Source organism: Pteronotus mesoamericanus, unplaced genomic scaffold (genome assembly GCF_021234165.1).
Source record: "Pteronotus mesoamericanus isolate MK-2021 breed Mesoamerican mustached bat unplaced genomic scaffold, CSHL_Meso_final contig_25, whole genome shotgun sequence".
NCBI classification, from domain to species: domain Eukaryota; kingdom Metazoa; phylum Chordata; class Mammalia; order Chiroptera; family Mormoopidae; genus Pteronotus; species Pteronotus mesoamericanus.
The window spans coordinates 5820435-5839733 of record NW_026555105.1 but is presented as its reverse complement, the minus strand read 5'-3'; the positions used below and the strand labels follow the sequence as shown (position 1 = coordinate 5839733).

Below are 19299 nucleotides of genomic sequence, written 5' to 3'. Positions count from 1 at the left end.
TGCCTACTTGGGCCATTAAGCCCCTCCTGCCACCCCAGGATTAGCCCTCCATCAGTGCGTGCTGGCATTGCGGGGTGCGGGGCCCGCCTCCCTTGCCTGGCGGGCGGAGAGCTCCGAGGCACCGGCTCCCCCTCTTCTGTTCCAGGGGCTTCCAGCAGGAGTAAGTGCCAGTTGTCCGCAAGGGTAAGAGTATGGTTAACACGGTCTGTGTTCTCTCCTTCTCTCCTCTGCTTTACTTCCTGTCCCCACAGTGTTGTTTCATGGGATCACCTCCCAAACCACCTACATGCTCTCTAATCCTTGTCCCAGGGACTGCTGCTGGGGAAACCCCTCCAAAGAGTTACTCGAACAAGCAGACCAGAAACAGACTCATAGACACAGAGAACATTTTGATGGTCGCCAGGTGGTAAGAGGGTTGGGGGAATGGGTAAAAAATGTGAAGGGATTAAGAAGTACAAATTGATAGTTACAGAATAGTCATGGGGATATAAAGTACAGCATAGAGGATATAGTCAGTAACATTATAATAACTATATATGGTCCCAGATGGGTACTAGATTTATTGGGGTGATCACAGGAAGTCATATAATATCTAATCACTGGGTTGTACATCTGCAACTAATATAATATTGCACATCCACTGTAATTGGGAAATAAAATATTATTCTAAAAAATCAATAAAGGTAGTCACCCATAAGGACCAGGAAGGGAACACAGGATGGGAAAGAGACATCTCCACATACACCACCTTCTATTGCTTTGCTATTGGGACAGTATGAATATATGAACTATTCATGAAAGACCTCACAAAAATGTCAGTGGTTCTAGTCCTAAAAAGGACAGGACCCTAGTTATCAGGGACAGTTAACAGTCTTTGCCGGAGCATCCCGTTCCTGCTGCTCTCCTTTCTGCTTGATGTCAAACCACTGTTTGTCATATTGCAAAGGTGGGAGTCTCCCTTCTCTGTTCTGCTAAGGGGACAAGGTCAAGGCTGCAAATGAGATGGGGAAGTTGAGGGTGACGCGGACCGCTGGCACTGCCGGTTTGGCAGTGAGCCACCAGGACTGTTGGGCCTCAGTGTTATCACCTGAGAAGTGGGCGTACTAAACACCCATTCAGCCTTTTCAAAGTTATAAGAAAAATTACTCCTGCTGGATCTAAGGAAGCTCACCCTCAATATCTCTTCAGGCCTGAGGAACTTATTAGGGATTGCTCAATCAATCAATCAATAAATCAATATGGTCAATGTATTTAACTTGAGGCACTGGGCTTTACTTCTACAAATAAGTAAAATGCATGATCTTTTTACCTAAGAGGAACTCATGGAAAAGTAAGGCAGCCTAATGAATGCTCAAAAATGCATAAACTCTCACACAACACAGAGCTGGTGAAATCATAGTTCTAGAGCCTGGAGCAAATGGCTTAACATTTCTGGGCCCTGGTGTCCTCATTTGTGAAAAGAGCGTTATTGCATTATCTCCTGTTCTGGGCTGTCCTGAGGGCTGATGACACAGTTGTAACATGCTTAGTGTATTACTTGGCACAGAGGAGGCAGTAATGAAAAATGACCTTTTTCTACCCATTACTGTAAATACCCAAGGCATCTTTTGACTCAATCTCTGTAACAGAGCATCTTTTAGTTGGGATTGTGTGCTCCAAAGTAACAAAACACCCAACTAGTACTGCCTTAAGGACAAAGGAAAAACAAGAATTTGTGTCACATAACTGCACGGTGGGGGTGCATTTCTATTTCAGCTCTGTCTTGATGCAAGGGCCCACACTTGGCTTGGTCTTCCTCTGCTCCTCTGGGCAAACAGGGACTTCCTTAAGGGGGTGGGCAACTTCTGACATGGCTCCTAATGAGCCCCTCCTCCTGATATTCTTGCTTTTGGCTAAACACCCCCGCTAGAGGTCGGGCTAGACCCAGAGACACACTTATTTTATTTTATTTTTTTAAATGCAGCCAGAGATGCCAAGGTCTGGGATGGAGCCTGAGGTTCTGCATTTCTTTTTTCTTTTTTTAAAGAAATATTTTGTTACCTTTTTTTTTTTTTTTTTTTTTTTTTTAGAGAGAGAGAGGGGACGGCAGAGAGAAGGAGGGAGAGAAACATCAATGTGTGAGAGAGATGTCGATTGGTTGCCTCTCACATGCCCCCAACTGGGGACCTGACCTGCAAACCAGGCATGTGCCCTGACTGGGAATCGAACCGGTGACCCCTTGGTGTGTAAGCTGGTGTTCAATCCACTAAGCCACCCCAGCCAGGACACAGGCCCACGTCTAACGGACAAAATTTGGCAAAAGTGATGGAATGTCACTTCTCAGATTAGATTACAAGAAGGACTGGCTTCTCCTTACTTGCCCTGTCTTGTTCTCTCTCAGTTGCTCCCTCTTACGGAAGCCCGCTGCCACGGGGTAAGCCGTCCTACGGACAGGCCCGTGGGGCATGACCTTGGTGACAGCCTCCGGCCAGCAGCCAGTGAGGACGTGAGGCCTTCAGCCCAACGACCCGCAAGGAACTGAATCCTGCCGACACCCATGTCGGTGAGCTTGGAAGCACTGGGGCTCCGGCTGAGCCTCCGATGGGATGCCAGCCCGGGCCAATGCCCGGAAGACAGCCTTGGGAGCCACCCCGAGCCAGGGGACCCAGGTAAGTGGTGCTTGGATTCCTGACCCGCCGAAACTCTGAAATAATACACGTGTTTTGTTTTAAGCCACTAAGTTTTGGGGTAATTTGTTACATAGCGATAGGTAAATAATACGTCTCTACTTAGGCAATGATAGCCTCCTATTCTCGTAGATCCAAGGAATAGAAAGGTAAAGACAGTGCCTCTGCTATGATCGTGCAAACAAAAGTCCCAGGCGTCAGCCCTGGTTAGGCTGGGTGGACTTGCCTTGGGTCATGTGCCCATCCTTTAGACCAGGAGCTGGCAAACTGTGGCCTCTGGACCAAACCCAGCCCACTGCCTGTTTCTGTAAATCAGATTTTATTGGAAAACAGCCTTATTCGTTTCCACATATTGTTTATGGCTGCTTTTGAGCTAAAATTGCAGTGTTGAGTAGCTGTAACAAAGATGGGATGACCCTCTATGTCTGAAATATCTACTCACAATTATTTCTGTTGAAACCAGCAACCATTTCTGTCACTTTATAAAAAGCATTGCTGACCCTTTCTTTAGACCAATAATCCCGACCAAAGTCGTAGGGTACTGTGCCTGGCCAACCATGGGACACACGTCCTCCCTCATGTAGGGAGTGTGTCAGCCCCATTTGAAGCATGTGGGTGAACGTGGGGGTCCAGTGGACCCCCAAGGATCTTTGGATGATGGTACCTACCACCTGCTTAAGGGCTATTTGGGTGTGTCTACGCTCTGTGCACTGGGTTAGGTTGAAAGCCACTCTGTAAGGATGACTACTGATTTGCTAATTTGCAAGAACTTTTAATACTAAAAAAATTTAAACGTTTGCTGAGCCTTCCACATACCAGTCTTTCATATTAATCTGATCTCTGCTTATCTTTCGGAAGAGTTGGCTCAAAATGAACCAAATCCTCTCTAGGAAGGTGTAACATCTCCTATGAGCTGAGGCATCTCCGGGACTTGGTTCTTTTCACGGAGCTTCTCCTGGGAGGGCCTGAGTCTCGGAGCCAGTAGGGAAAACGCTGCCTCTCCATACAGGCGTCGGTACGGAGGCTAACTGTCTCAGGTAGATTGGGGCAGGAGACCCTTTCCCATGAACGGGACCAGAAATGAAGATAAAAAAGAGGAAAGAGAAGGAGGAGAAGGAGGAGAAGGAGAAAGGAAAGGAAGCAAGACGACTCCTGCTGTATTTGTATCTAAATTTAACAAGGACAAGTACTTTTTTCACTGTACGTGTATTGAGAGTGATTTGAAAGTAGAATTGTAGGGGGGACATCTTTTCATTCGTTCACTCAAATAACCGACCACTGGCCATGGCGGTTCGGCAGGTAATCCCACGTTGAGGGCTGCAGCGGCAGCCTCCTGCGTGAGCCAGTGTTTGCTGGGAGACAGACAACCTCAGAGCCCCCGCGGCTTTCCTTAAGAAAACCTGTTTTTCTTTTTTACTGTGAGTTCACTGTGGCCCTGCTGGGTTTGGCTCTAGGCTGCCGCTGAGGCCAGGTCCACATGTCTGCTCACGCCTCTCTGGGTACGTTCTTCTCATGACAGGTCACGTGGAACCAGAGGCTGAGCCACACCATACCAGCACCTTCAAAGCCCTCTTCCAGTCAGGTCCACTGGTATTTCGTTAGCCACACAGCCAAATGAAAACAATCACTTGGCCCGAAACCGACAGGGCAGGGACGAACACCCGCCGTGATGCCAATGGGCGAGGGTGGATAAATGTAATTCCCTGCCAGGGAGGGAATGCCGACTGGAAATACAATCTCACTTTCCACATTTACTGACGTTAAAAGTAGGAATACAATCAGGTGATGAAGGGTACACAGACTGATAGATATCGTTATAGTAATAATAAGTGTTTATCTAAAACATTATGCAGAAAACCTAAATTCTGACCAGCTTTCTGGCATGTGGCTTATTTTTCTGGAAAACTGACCCGTGGGCTGTGAAATTCTAATCTTTGCTGCTTTGCACCATTAGAGTGAAGCGCTGGTCATTATTTTTACAGTTTCTGGGCTTGGCCTTTTATTGGTAATAATGGTGAATCAGAAGCTGATTTACACCTGTTCTTTCAACACAATTATTGATAGTGCCACTTCATCCTAAAAGGTGTCCCAGTTTGGATGACAAACTATATGACCATCTTATACATGTGATAAAATTGTTTTCCAGAAATAAACAACCATCCTAAGAGCTAACATTCACCAAGGAGCATCAACCTTAAAAAATGTTTTTTGCTTTCCCTTCTACAAAAATGCTCCAATTACAAACGACCTCTCTTCCCCCGGACCCGCATAGTTTTCCAGCCCACCTCAGCATGCCCACCCCCACTTCTCTGTTTCCTGCGTTCAACTGGGCAACTCCTACCCATCACTTTGACTTCCCTCCCCGGGGCCTCCTCTCTGGGGCTGTCCAAGTCTGGGCTCTATGGCTTGCTGGTCATGCTGCTATGTCCCCTATTAGCGCATTTATGTGCTGTGACAAATGTTATTTGCCTGCCTGCCTTACTAGGCTGTAACCTCCCGGCAAACAAGGATGCTGCCTCCCTGAGTCGCCACCTTCACACGCCGCTTTGGCGATTAGTATTTGCTGAATGACTGTAATTGTTACTATTGTTTTAATTATTATATGTCTGACATGAAAAAAAACAGAGACTACTGCTGCCCTCCACTCACCTTCTACCTGCTCTTCTTTCTGATGCTCCCCCTTCTCTGGCCACCTAACCCTTGGGCACCCCAGGCACACTTCTGTTTTAGGGTTTTGCACTAGGCTCTTCCCTCTGCCTGGAACACCCTTCCTCTTGGTATTCACATGGCCCCTTCCTCTCTCCCTCGGTCCAGTCTTTGTTCTCACCGTAACTTCTCAGGGGGGCTTTCCCTACTACCCTACTTAAAAGTGCAACCCTTCTCCCCACATCTCCCCCACGAAGCACTTACTACCTTCCAGGACATTGTATAAGGTACTTGCGTGTTCTGTTTATTATGTGTTGCCTGTTTCCCCACACTAAAAAGGCCACCCCACCAGAAGTCACACTTTTTGTTCCTTGACAGTCCCAAATTTCCAGAACTGGACCTGGCACATAGTAGGTGCTCAAGAAACACTGACTGACTAAATGACTGAATGAATGAAATCAATGAGCATGTCTGTCTGGGGATTAGAGTGGTCAGAATCAGTCTCAGCCCTCAGGATCCACAGTTCCGGTAGGGAAAACAACAAGACAGGAAACTATGGCACTCTCAGTTGTACAATCTAGTGTCTTCCTCGCTCTCTGGGCCCTTTGACAAGTTTCATACATGTATTTGAAGGAACCTACCAATAAACCGATACTGTAACAGCAGATGGTGTCCAGAACATTTGCCCTATCATCTCCCTTTTCCTAATAATCAAATATCACCCAATTTCACCTTCCAAATTCAGTGAAGTAATGCTCAGGAAAAGATAATACCAGAGAAATATAGTATTATAGGATTGTACACCCGAAACCTATACAATTTTATTAACCAATGCCACCCTAATAAATTCATAAAAATTAAAAAATAAAAAACGTATAAAAAATAAAAATGATAATACTAGGTAACTGACTATCATCATTGTTAAACAACCATAAAATTAGCATTACAAACTTTACTTCCTAAAGTAATGCTTTTAAAATTTTATAGTTAACATTTTGGAAAAAATTAAGAGACTGGTTTAAGGAAGAATATTCAAAAATACTATTTTAAACTTAGAGTTTGCAAAAAATCTTGACTAGCCTAAGAAACCATGTTTTAAAAATACAAATCAAGCCCTGGCTGGGTAGCCCAGTTGGTTGGAGTGTCATCCTGATATGCCAAGGTTGCAGGTTCGCTCTCTGGTCAGGGTGCATCCAAGAAGCAACCAAGGAATGAATAAGTAAGTGGAACAACAAATTGGTTTCTCTCTCTCTCTCTCCTTCCCTAATAAAAACTCTAAGTAAAAATTAGTGTAGAAAAAAATGACCTAAGTACATAAAAACCAACACCCAAAAGAACCACATATTTTATATTAAATTGGGAAATTCTAAAGCCATTCAAGTAAAAGTTAGAGATGCAATAAAGATGCCAGCTGTGGCAACACTGTTTGGAGGTTTGGGCTAATGCAATAGGATAAGAAAACAAAATTAGTATAAATATTGTAAGGAAGAGCTAAAACAACCTGGAAATAGGATAATTATATCATAACCATCATAAATCATATTTATCGTAGACCAAAAGTTTCTCATAAGTGCTGTTAATAAGAATTTTTGCTAAGATAGCTCAGCTCAATATGGACAATTATACCCAAAACGGCTATTCTTTATGTTTGCAACAAATAATTATTTTAAAATGGAAAAAGATTGTATTTATAATTATAGTAAAATTTAGAACATGAAAATACAGACCTATATAATAAAACCAGATTGTATATGAAGAAAACTATGTATTGTAATTTCACTGAATAATGTTTACAACATTTAAATGAAAGTTTTTGGGTGGAATATTTAACATTTTTTAAAAAGCCATTCTTTTCATAAGCTCATATATCATACTGATGTAATTCTAATCAAAATCCTCAAAAGATTTTCTTTTTTCTGGGGCGGGGGGGGGGTACCGGACAAATGAGTTAATTTAGAAATATGGATAGCTAAGAATTGCTGAGAAAATTCTGGAAAAAAATATCTGCAGAGAGGCTTTGTACAATAAGTCTGAAAGATATTAAAGTTCACATTAATGCCAATATAACCAAATATCTGATGCTGGCAAACCAGAGAAGACACAGAGATCAGCGAGCCAAAACAGAGAGTCCAGAAATAGACCCAAATATGCTTGGGCACTTCATCTAAAGGTGAAATTAAGATTTCAATTCCAAGGAAAATACTACTTTGTCTAACAAATGGCCCTGGTATACACGGGCCACCAAACTCCTCTATCACAAATCTACAAATATGCATTCTGGCAGCACTGAGGTGCTGACTAAAAACAAACAATAAAAACATTAAAGGAAAACCTCAGAAGGGAGGGATTTCATAGAAAAGGCAGTAGCCATAAATTAAGTAATAGAAGAATCTAACTGCATAAAAAGATGGGCATTTAAAAAAAAAAGATTTTATTCATTTATGTATTTTTTGGCGAGGGGGAGGGAGGAAGAGGGAGAGAAACATCAATGTGTGGCTGCCTCTTGTGCGCCCCCTACTGGGGACCCAGCCTGCAACCCAGGCCTGCGCCCTGACTGCACGTCGAACTGGCCACCCTTTGCTTGGCAGGCCAGCGCTCAATCCACTGAGCCACATCAGCCAGGGCAAAAGATGGGTATTTTTATATGGAAACATCATAAGGAAAGTCAAAAGGCAAAGGACAGGAGGGGAGGAAACTCAGCAATATGTGACAGACATTCAGGTTCACATCACTGAGTTCCCAACAATCCAGAGGAGAAAAATGAGCATGTATGAGTTTAAAGTTCATAGGAAAGAAAAATGCAAGTGATTAACTAGTCTATGCAGAAATGTCACAGAAATGCAGATGGAAACACCAGCAGGGGAAACTCACAAGGACTAGGTAACTCACTCCACTCATTGGGCTAACAAGACTTCGAGATGGAGAACACCCAGGACTGCTGATAGCTAAGCCCGCGCTGGATGAGACTTTGAAATCTATGCAGGTACAAACTACGGAAACGCACTGGATCCCCAAAAGTCCACCTGAACATGAGGAATTATGTAGGATGCTCACTGGGGCAGTTTGTAATGGCAAACCAAAAACGAAAACAACCTAAATATCCACAAATTAGAAAGACTGTCGAATAAAGCATGGTTCAGTCACTTTCTAACTTTTGCTTAAAAAAATGATGCTGGGGTAGTGGTATGGACCCTCAATAGTGTTAGTAATGGAACAAGAACAGGGGGGAGAGAAACATACATAGTGTGATACGATTACTACAAAAATAGGAAAAAACGTTTTCTAGGTTATCTTTTGAGTTATGTATGTTGGCATGAACACAGAGAAAACTTTACTTACCTTGAGTGGGGTGATAAGGGCTGGAGCTGGAGATTATTGCTTTGGTTCTGGTATAATTCTGCAGAGTTTATTGCAAAGAACAAGTTTTTTCTGTTGTAGAGTGTTTCATGAAAATCTAAATATATGTGTATATTTGTATATGTTTATATGGAGGGCAGCAGTTAGGTAGAGTTACAAAGATAGAAAAAGAAATATAGTACCTGAAAAGGCAATAGTGCGCTCGATTCAACCTCAGCTCTCTGACCAGAGTAGAAAACATACCGACATAAGCATGGAGAAAAGATTAGGAGATAGTCCATCAAAGCAGTCCTGATTTTTACGTCTGGACAGTAGGATTATTCAGTGACTGATTTTTCTAAATAATATGTTTCCCATACTTTCTATCTTGAATACACATTCCATTAAGAATCAGGAAAAAAATTCCTTAAAAGCTGGTAAAAAGGGGGCACTCTGCAAAAAAAAGGAAGAGGTAGAAAACAAGTTCTTGACCATGGAAGCTTCCCAGCTAAAATTCCGTAGCTGAGCTTCCTAAAGAGACGGATGCAGTATCCTAAAACAACAACATTACTAAAACACTAACATGGGATGATGTAAGCTTTCTTGATTTCTTATCAACCCGCAGTTAATGAATCATTATTACCATTGCTGAGATGAAAATAAATAAATTTTGGCAAAGCAAACACAGCGAGTTATCAGAATTGTGTTCAAATATTAAGGGGCAAAGAAAGACAGACAAACCCAGCTGAAACTGTATCTATCTCCCAAGAGCAGCTGACTCCATTTTTCTTAGTTTGTTACTATCTTTTATGTAAAAGTGAGCTGATGTGCATGAGAACTTTAATAAGTTTGTGTGTTAGGGAAGTTAAAGTGTGTGAACACTGATGAAGTATCAAAGTGCTCTTACAACATGTTTAATATACTCCGCTCACGAGTAACCTCTCCAACTCACAATCCTGGCTGACACTCTGTGAGAGCATGCTTCATTCATTCAATACTTTTTAAGAGCCTACCATGAATTGACGATCATGCCAGAGGCTGGAGATAGATACTATGCCTGAGTTCCTGCCTTTGGGTATAAGCACGGGTCATCCTGGCTTGCTCTCTGGCGCTACCTACTGGTCAAACAGCCCTTCCATTCAAAACAATAACATTTGCATTTCCCTCTTCTCAGCACAGACTCTGTTTTGGAAAAACCAAGGGGCTTCTCATCTGTCTCTGGGATTGCACAAACATTGGTATCTAAAACAATGGCATCCTAGGAAACCCCGTCCTAAAGGCTAGTAGACACTGGCATCATATTTGCCTCTAAACAGAAACTTCAGGTTCGTCCCTCTGAAGTTTCAAAATGAAAATGACCGTGACGCCACTTTAGATCCCACACATTTAATTTGACAGGTAAGGAAGTAGGATGTTTTCTCTGAAAAACGATTTTTGAAAGAGGACTACGAACCTTTGCTTCTTCAAGTTCTCTTTAATATAATTCACATCCCCTCCACTCCAAATCACACTGTGACTACAGAATCATTAACATTCAGTATATTTTGCTCATGTAGCAATTTATTAGAAAACCATTCCTTTTTATCTCATTAGCACTAAACTTTTTTCTTTTTTCCCTTGGTCAAACACCCATGTAACATTATGTAGAAAAGGGTCCATATCAGAGATTCCTATCCATATGCTAAAACACTAGTACCCCAAACACCAGGGGACGTTCCAGAGGGGCACATAAGAAGGCCTGGGAAGTACCATCTACTACACAAGTTTAATGAGATGGAAAAAAACCTTTTTAGAGTTCGGAGATCAAGATGGAAACAAATGTGCTGACTACTCAATGCATTTAATTCCAACCCCTACTCGGAATTATCCTGGTACCGTTTAAGATTCTACAACAGTCACAACACTGTGATTCAGAGGGGGGTCTCAGAGTTATTACAGCATTAAAAAATCATAGTGAGCAGTATAAAATTACCATTTATTACGGGTGGGTGTGTTTTCACAATATTCTTTAAAAACATGAAGGGCATGCCTCTTACAGAACTCTCTGTAGGACATTTTTTTTGGTCGCATTCCCCCCCCACCCCCACCCCTCTCTTTTGTTTTTTAAGCACTAATCTGGTATGGAATCCGCCGGACAGAGCAAAGCGGGGTGGGTCCCTCCTTGAATGATAGAGTAAGTCTGCTTGGGTAATTCTTGCTGGGAAGAGGAGAAGATGGGGGGGGCCGTAGTGGCCACCGCGATGTTCTGGCCCCCGTCGCTCACCACAGTCACTTCCGCTGTCCCCTCCTGAATCAGAGCATTAAGGCCTTCAAAGTCAGTGCAGGTAATGCCGGAGCTGGTGATAAAAGTCTGGTCGCCAGAGCCTTCCTGGGCGCCGCCTGGGGCGGCGGGGATGAGGGTCTGGTGCAGCGTGGCTCCGTCTGCCTGGTCGTGCGTGGTCAGCAGGACGGCGGGCTGGGGCATGGCGCCTGCCTCGCTTGGACACCCTGAGGACTGGGGAGGGGCGATCAGGTTGACCTGGCGCAAGATCTGCAGCCGGCTGTTCCCCGGGAGTTCCTCGGGGTTCTGGGCCACCAAGGTGGAGGGCACAATGTTCACGGCGGCGGCGGCGGCCTGGACGATGGTGTTTGCCTGGGGCACCTGATGGCCCACGATGATTTTGACTCTGCCCTCGCTGAACTGGGGCACTTGGCTGGGCTGGAGCGGCACCTGGAGGTGGCCCACCGTGAGGGGTGCGGCCGGCTGCCTGCTGGGGTCGATCTGAAACTGCAGCACGGTCACGTCCGAGTTCTTATTCTCATTGTACTCACTGTGTTGCCTCTTGTGGCTCCGGAGCGAGTCCTCCCGCATGAAGGAGGCATCGCATATGTCACAGTGGAAACTCTTCTTGGCGTCCAGCTTGGCCACCTGCCGGCTGCTCTGGCGGCCTGCGTCTTTCCTCTCCGTGGCCTCAGTCTTGACCATATCCCCATGGAACTTCTTCATGTGTTTGCTCAGGTTGCTGGGCTGCTTGGTGTCGAAGCTGCAGTAATTGCACTTGAAGGGGCGCTCGGTGCAGTGGATGCGCTCGTGGATGCGCAGCGCCGCCTTGCTGGAGCAGGAGTAGCTGCACTCGGCGCACTTCTCCGGGTGCTCGGACTGGTGCACCCGGCTGTGCTTCCGGAGGGTGGCTTTGCTGTCACCCAGGAAGTCGCAGTGCGGACACTTGAAGTTATTCCCGCTGTGCTTGATGCGGATGTGGGACTTGAGGTTTCCCTTCATGGTGCAGCGGACATTGCAGAACTCGCACTTGAAAGGCTTCTCCCCCGAGTGCACGCGCATGTGCCTTTTCAAGTCCGAGCTGATTTTGAACTTGGCGCTACAGAGCCAGCACTGGAAGGGGGCGTCCCCTGTCAACACAAGGTGAGTTTCGATGAGAACAGGCAGGCAACAACCACAGCGGATCCCCCCGAAGCACACACCAGAAAATCGCTTACACCAAGGTGGGCGGGCGGAGACCTTCTAACTGCAGCTCCTAGGAGCCCCTGGGAGAAAAAAAGGGGGCGGGGGTGGGGGGCTTCTCTTCTTTCCCCAAACCTGAGCCATCGCCACATGCTTGGTGCACCACCAGTTACAAAACCCAGGAGAAAAATGGAGATTGGAAAGAGGTCTTTTTAATCGTCCCAGATAAAATAAGATGTGTGAATATCCTTAGCATAGTCGTTAACACAATCAAGCTATCGTTCCTAGAGTTAATGTGACCACTCTGCCTCTTAATGGTTCACAGTTGTACCATTCTGCATAATCCGTTGATTTTGATGGAGTTACATCTTGCAACAGATTGAAGGACATATTTTCAAATCGGTCATCTCCGCGCTCACTCATCAGAATATTCGTTTTACAATGATTGAAACGCCCCGCTTATCCTTCAGGCAGATTTTTTTATTAACAAAGATGCGTTTATTGAGCAAACTTTATTTATCCCACATTGCCAGCTGCATTCTTTATTTGTGAAGTTACAAAATCCAGCTGCTTGACTGTTTTTTTTTTTTTAATTTTAAATTCATATTCGCTGAAAGATGAACAGGGAAGGTGAAATTGAAAGTGAAATTGCAAACATCGGAATGGCCGTGATATTCCAAATTGATTTTGTCAATGAGCGCCAAGTCCAAAGCATCTAAGGCACCTTGGCGACCCTGCCCATTGCAATACTGGGTCAATACGCAAAACAACAGCAGCCACCATTCTTCACGGTCGCTTCCGGGACGGCAGGCACTCGGCTGGGCACTCCACCAGAACGGTCTCGGATGCTCCCCACAGTCCCATGCGGTAGGCACTATTAGCAATATTATTATCATTAACGCTATTATTGCACACACGAGGAAACCGAGGCCTCGTGAGGCTATAGAACTCCTTCACGGTCACCCAAGAGTACATGGCAAGGCTGGGATCCCACCCCAGGCTGACTCCAAAGCTGGCGTTCTCAGATGCCAGGTAATTATCAGGACCTATGGCCGATGCACCCTTTCTTAGGCCATAAGCTCAAAAGAGTACGATTATGTTCCGTTTTTTGGGGATAAGGCCTAACGCATCACCATGAGCTGCTTAATACAGGCAATTAGAGATGACAGGGAGCAAATACAGCAAGCTTCGAGAAAATGGGGAAGCCTTAACAACGTTTTATGTATGACTAAGTACCACCAAGATCATGCACCCTAAATTCTAGGACAAGGAGTGGTAAGCTATAGCCAAATCTGGCCCACAGTCTGTTTTGTAAATAAAGTTTTATTGGTATACAGCCACACCCATCTGTTTATGTGTTGTTTATGGTCGTCTTCAAGGCAGAGGTGAGCAATTGTGACCAGCCATATGGCTCACAAAGCCTAAAATATGCACTATCTGACCCTTGGTAGAAAAAGTCTGCTGAGCCCTGCCTTACAATGCTATTCCTACCCCTTTTCATACCACTGACCCCCTTCCCAGTTCAGTGAAACCCACCGACCCGCTCTCAGAATAACGCTTGCATATGTAAACTAAAAATGAACAGGAATGCAAAAGGAACCGATTATATAGAAATAGTCATTTAAAAAAATTAAAAGAAAAAATTTGTGATAGAGCTATGTATGTGCTTTATCAATGTATCAAATAATAAGATCTAATGGCGTGTCCAGTAACTACAATCATTTCTAAATAGAGAAGAGAATACAAGAAATTCTGATCTGCTTGCTACTGTGGTGAAAAGATCTGTGATTTCTACTAGCAACAAGGTCACACACACTGTTATTGGATTGGTTGCCAATTCCAGCTGCTTGACTTTGTTTTTAATTTTAAATTCATATTTGCCGAAAGATTAATTAAAGGATACATAATTTCATAAATGAAGGACACATCAAACTTCAGTACAAGTTAGTGAAAATGAAGCTGTAAAATGATTGCCCGTCCAACCTCACGGACCTCCCAAATTCCATTCCTGGACCCCTGGGCGGAGCTGTCTGCAGACTCAGAGTAAGGATCTCTTGCTCCAGAACGTTTTACTAGGTTTTCCTGTCACAGTCCTGCGCAAATGAGTGACAATCTTTTTGTTTCTGTTTTTTTTTAAAAGCAATTAGCGGATGTGGAACCCAGAAAAAGCAGATAACCAAATCTCACAGAGCTTAACATTTTTGACATGAAAGCCAAAGGTTTAAATCCCTTTGTCATGTCCTCTTTCTTCCCCTTTAACCACAGATTTCTTAAACGAGGCATCCTAGTCAGTGAGGGTCCCCCTGGGCCATGTGCTCTCCAAGGCTAACGACCATGTTCGCTCCTGCCGGCTACCCGGTCCTGGGTATCCGGAGTCTGACAGTGTGGTCGATCGAAGCGAAGGAAGGGTAGAAACAAAACCCTATTAATTTCACAATTTGTAAAATTTGAGAAGCGCCACAGACTTAAAAGGGGGAACGGAACACTCCACGGAGACAGCCGCATACGCAGCGCCCGTTTGCAGTTTTAGGAAATACGCCGTTTCTGGACCAATGCAAAGACGCTGCTGTAAACGGTAAGTTTCTCCTTGTAAGACAAAATGATTCTGAACCATTTCCAGAAATGAATCCTTTTGCTCCTCTCACTTAGGGTGTGGAGATTTCTGAAGAAAATCAGTTGGCCATCAGCTATGTCCATGTCTTCAGGTGCTACAGCAGATCGCAAAGGTGTCGCCCAAAGCCCCCCATCTCCCATCCCTCCCCTGTAGCCATGACCTCCGACTAGGGCACGACCTGCCGTGACCTCAGATGACAGGACCGATCACGCTGTTCTATGTAGCTGCGCAGACGTGACACAAGTAATGACGTGAAATGGGCTCGCGCACTGGGGTTTGCTCGCTCGCACGCCTGCCGTCCTGAGCCATGAGGAGGTCGGGCCCGGCCCAGCCCGCTGGTCCCAGGAGGAGGACGACAGGCGCGTGGCGCAGAGCTTGCGGGCTGCGCAGAGCCCCGTGGGCGGCCAGGCCTCGGCCAGCAGCGCCTCCGACTTGTAACGGAGCCCTGCCAAGACCAGCAGAGCTGCCCGCCGACACCCAGCTGATGCCCATGTGTGAGCAGAAAAGGCACGTTGTATCCACTGAGGTGGCGTGGGGGGGGGAGAGGGTTGTTACACTGCATTTGTATGACACTCGATAAGTGACCCAGCTATAAGCCCCGAGAAGTGGAATGTGGCCGTACAGAAAACTGAACTACGTAGCCCTGGCTTTCGGGTTGGCTGGTTGGCAGGCAGAGGCTGACTATACACCATGTAGTGGCAAACATCTGGTAAAACTGTCACCTGCGGTAACTCAGAAGATAGAAGATACACCTACTGAAGTTTGGACTTGATCGGAGAGGTTAATTCTGGGCAAAAATGCTGGATGTGTCTCACAAGCTGCATGTGACAAGCTACTCCAGGAAAGAGACAAACGAAAAAGAACTGGCCATTTTCTAAGTGGAACTTAGAGAGAATATAGAAAACCAAAGATGTGCTGGGTTGGATGAAGATTCTCATCTCTAGCCAGTAAAAAGAAAGAACAAAGCCGGTGGCCCAAGATCTTACCCAGGGAACTGATCTCAGGGGGCGGGGGAGGGGGAGACCGAATGAGAAACGAAGGACGTGCGCGTAAGGCTCTGTTGCAGTCGCCAAAAGAATGAAGTTGGTGCCAAGCGGATTCTCTTGGCTGTACAAGAATTCCTACAATTCTCAAGGGATTCAACCCCCAGGAGCTTATGTGCCAAAGTGCGGACTGCTGGCTTTAGGTGAAAGGCGTGTCTCCGAAAAACTGTGGGTGTGGCTGGTGACACACAGACAGAGGAGACTCACCCCGTTTTTGACAGCTCCACCAGCAAAGCCGTCTCCAACCTGGACTCGAAAACGGCCCCCAATTCTCAGTTGGCAAGACGTAGCGTGAGAGAGTTCTCAAAGGCAGGTTTTGTACTCCTTTTCAGAAGGAAGCTAAGGAAGGTGCTGGAAAGATGCTCCAGGGGTCAGGGTGAGGGACCAGGGAGAGGAGACAAAGCCTAATCGAGAACAATTCCCTGTCCACAGGGTGGGGGGTGGCCTGGGACATTGTCAGAGCCACTTCAGTAATGGGTGGGCCTCCTTTCTCACCCTTTCAGATTGCGAGCTTATTGTGGTTGCCCTGGCTCTGTCCACTGGGAGTGGGGACAGGCGTCCGGGCGGAGGGGCCCCCCACCGGACGCGATGGACACCGCGAGGTCCTGGCCTTCAGGTCTGATTCTGTGACTGGCTGTGCCGTCTGTCAGGGCTCGGGAGGGTGTGAATACATTTGCACGCCGGGAAGATGTGAATGACGGCGGGGTGGACTGTCGTTTGCAAAAATGGCCCCAATTCTTTATCCCTCCTCGTCTCTCTGGCCTTTGACACATAACCTTGTGGTGACCCTCTGCGGGGGAGCTCAGCCCCACCTCCTAACACCAGGATAACCGGCTTTAGCCAATGGGATTCAAGTAGAGGTTGGAAATGGGGTCACGTACTAGGCTGTACTTCCTTGTATTACTGCCGCTGGCTCAACAAGGACGAGCCTGGGGGAGCCCGCTGGTCCCACAAGGTGGCTGAGAAATATGAGGAGCAGAGCCAGACTGCCCCAGCCAAGGCAAGTGGACAGCTAGGGAGCTCACGGCCAGCAGACCCCCAGCCAAGGCCCGTGGACACCCAGCCTTCCCCACGCATGTGACGGAGCCCAGCCAAGATCGACAGAGTTGCCTGGCCAACTCACTCCTGGCCTGAAGTGTGTGAGCATTAACTACTTAGTGTGATAGGCCACTGAGGTTTTGTGGCAGTTGTTAAACAGCATCACTCTATTAATAGGTAATGGACATGTTTGCCAAAAGGAAAACATACACAATCTGTTACGTTACCTACTCTGCTGAGTTTTTCCATCACGCTGTCTCACACTGGGCTGATCAGAGTATACTTTAAAAAGGAGTAAAGTGACTAACAAACGATTATGCAGGAGTTTATTTAAAATGCATCACTTATATCTCTATTTCATTTAGCACATCTCCTCAATTAAATACTTTACTAGTGAATAAGTCATAAAGTTACATACACATATACATACAGGGTCTGGCAGAAGTAATGCCGCTGGAGTGTGGTTGCTAGAGTAATAATATGGGTATAATAATTTATACTTTTAATCTGCACATTTCATCTAAAATGTCCTATGGTGTGCTTGAGTGTGACATTGTTATGTTACAGAATTACACGCTTATGATTTTGTAATAAAAAAAGGGCGCTATTTGTGCCAGACCCTGTATATTTATAAATTGATGTTTTCCACTATTTTACTGGAGAGTATCATTTCTGGGGAGGTGGAAACAGCAAAAACTGCATTCAGTGGGGTGCCAAACGCCCCCAGCTCATTTACTTACGTTGTGACTAAACACTTTAAGGTATCTACGCCCGCGGCAACGGGAGGCCGGGAGCACAGGGCGGGAACAGCACGAGGGCCTTACCTGTGTGGGACCGCAGGTGCACGGTGAGCTGGCTGGAGTTGCGGCTCGCGTAGGGGCAGATCTGGCACTTGAAGGGCCGCTCGTCGGAGTGGATCCGCAGGTGCTTGTTCAGGCTGCTGCTGTCGGCAGCGGCATAGTCGCACGTCTTGCACTTGTAGGGCTTAACGCCTGTGTGGCACCGCATGTGGGTCTTCAGCTTGTCCTTCCGACTGAAGCACTTGCCGCAGACTTCACACTTGTGGGGTTTGTCGCCTTCAGACACACAACCAGAGGGTATCAGGAAACGATCATGCAAAAGAGGAAAAGGGTTACCTGCCCCTGCCTCATGAAAAGAGTGACACACGGTCACCAAAGGCGATTTAGAGAATGCACGAGCTGGACGTGCGATGCCAGAGAGCTGACACCCTGCGGCAGGCTTGCTCTGTTTTGAAGATGAATATGCTCTTATTGGTATTTTTCTAATTTTTCCTACACTGAATATGAGTTTCCTATTTATTAAAAACAGAACGCACCTCAAACTTCTGAAGTGCAGCTAAGTGAAATAAAGTGTTCGCTGTCCCTTGTATCCATTCTCTCTTTTTTCCTGTTCGCACGAGGCATGCCCTCAAACCCAGAACCCTTACATGTTGGGAGCTCATGGCTGACCAGCTAAACGTGATGTTTCTCAGCCTCACGCACAGCAAGGTGTGCTTCTGCGACAGAGCCCTCGTCAGGGAAACGACAGAGACGGCCAATGTGTCCTTTCCGCAAAGAGCAATTGTGCGCTTTGCACTTTTTCTCTTCCCCCTCCGTCCTGCCAGCCGTGACCAGGGGGTGGGGGAACGGCAGGCGCGCACAGCACACCTGCAGGGGGCGGATGATGGAACGCAGGGGGCTGTCAGGGCACGGAGGGGTCTCACCGCCCCGCACCACCTCACAGGACAGAGCTGCCTGCCCGCCCAGGGCCACCCGCTCACCACTGGTCAGTTCCGCGAGGGGGGCACAAAGCCCCGTCTTGTCTGAGCTGGTGCTTGGATTTCTCTGCAGTAGCAGCTTAATCTCACTCACTAGTCACATGTCAGCTGATACAGTTTTTGACATATTTTTCCAAACTCTTTTGTGTCTGCGTGGACCTGCACTTTTCCTTTGGTACAAAAAGAACTCTTGGGTGACGTAAACATTTCCTTTCTGAAAGGCACTGTGCCTCTGAGTGGTTTTATTTAATTCTCTCAACAACTGAAATTAGAATCCGTGACTGTCTTGCTTTCTTAGCCAAATGCAACACTGCCTCTCCTTTGACGACATCTTTTCACATCATTAATATCCACAACACGATTTTTAAGGCTGAAGCACTTCACATAGAGATGTTACCACGAATTACTGATCCAATTTCTTACTTGACCGCTGAAAAGAATAAAATAGATATGTACCCACTGACGAAGAAATATGTCCAACAGTGAAAAACAGCCAGTTATAGACATTATACAGTATATAATAATATACAATATTAACTTAGTAAGAGATGGAGAAAGTAAATTGTGTGTGTTTCTTAGGCCCAGTATCGGCATGCCAAAATCCAAGACTGAGACAGACAAGGTGATTAATACTGGTGACTGGCACTGCATTAAAAAACGGAGGGATGTGAGTGAGGACTTTTACCGTTTCTTTCATACGATACATGGAATAGGTATTTTGGACATATCTTGCATAG

General features: G+C 46.0%; 1 protein-coding gene across 3 annotated transcripts in view; it reads right to left on the bottom strand.

The window, feature by feature from the left end:
• ZFP64 (ZFP64 zinc finger protein) overlaps positions 1 to 19299 on the bottom strand; it is a 61795-nt gene that overhangs the window by 28724 nt on the left and 13772 nt on the right. For 2 of the 3 annotated variants that reach the window (XM_054573363.1, XM_054573364.1), the window contains exons 5-6: positions 17610 to 17861; positions 10759 to 12038 (exon numbers count right to left, since the gene is read on the bottom strand). In XM_054573363.1, the coding sequence (XP_054429338.1) occupies positions 10759 to 12038; positions 17610 to 17861 (1532 nt within the window). Of the gene's footprint in view, positions 1 to 10758; positions 12039 to 17609; positions 17862 to 19299 lie in introns of those variants that run through there. The other variant, XM_054573365.1, reaches the window with a different exon arrangement.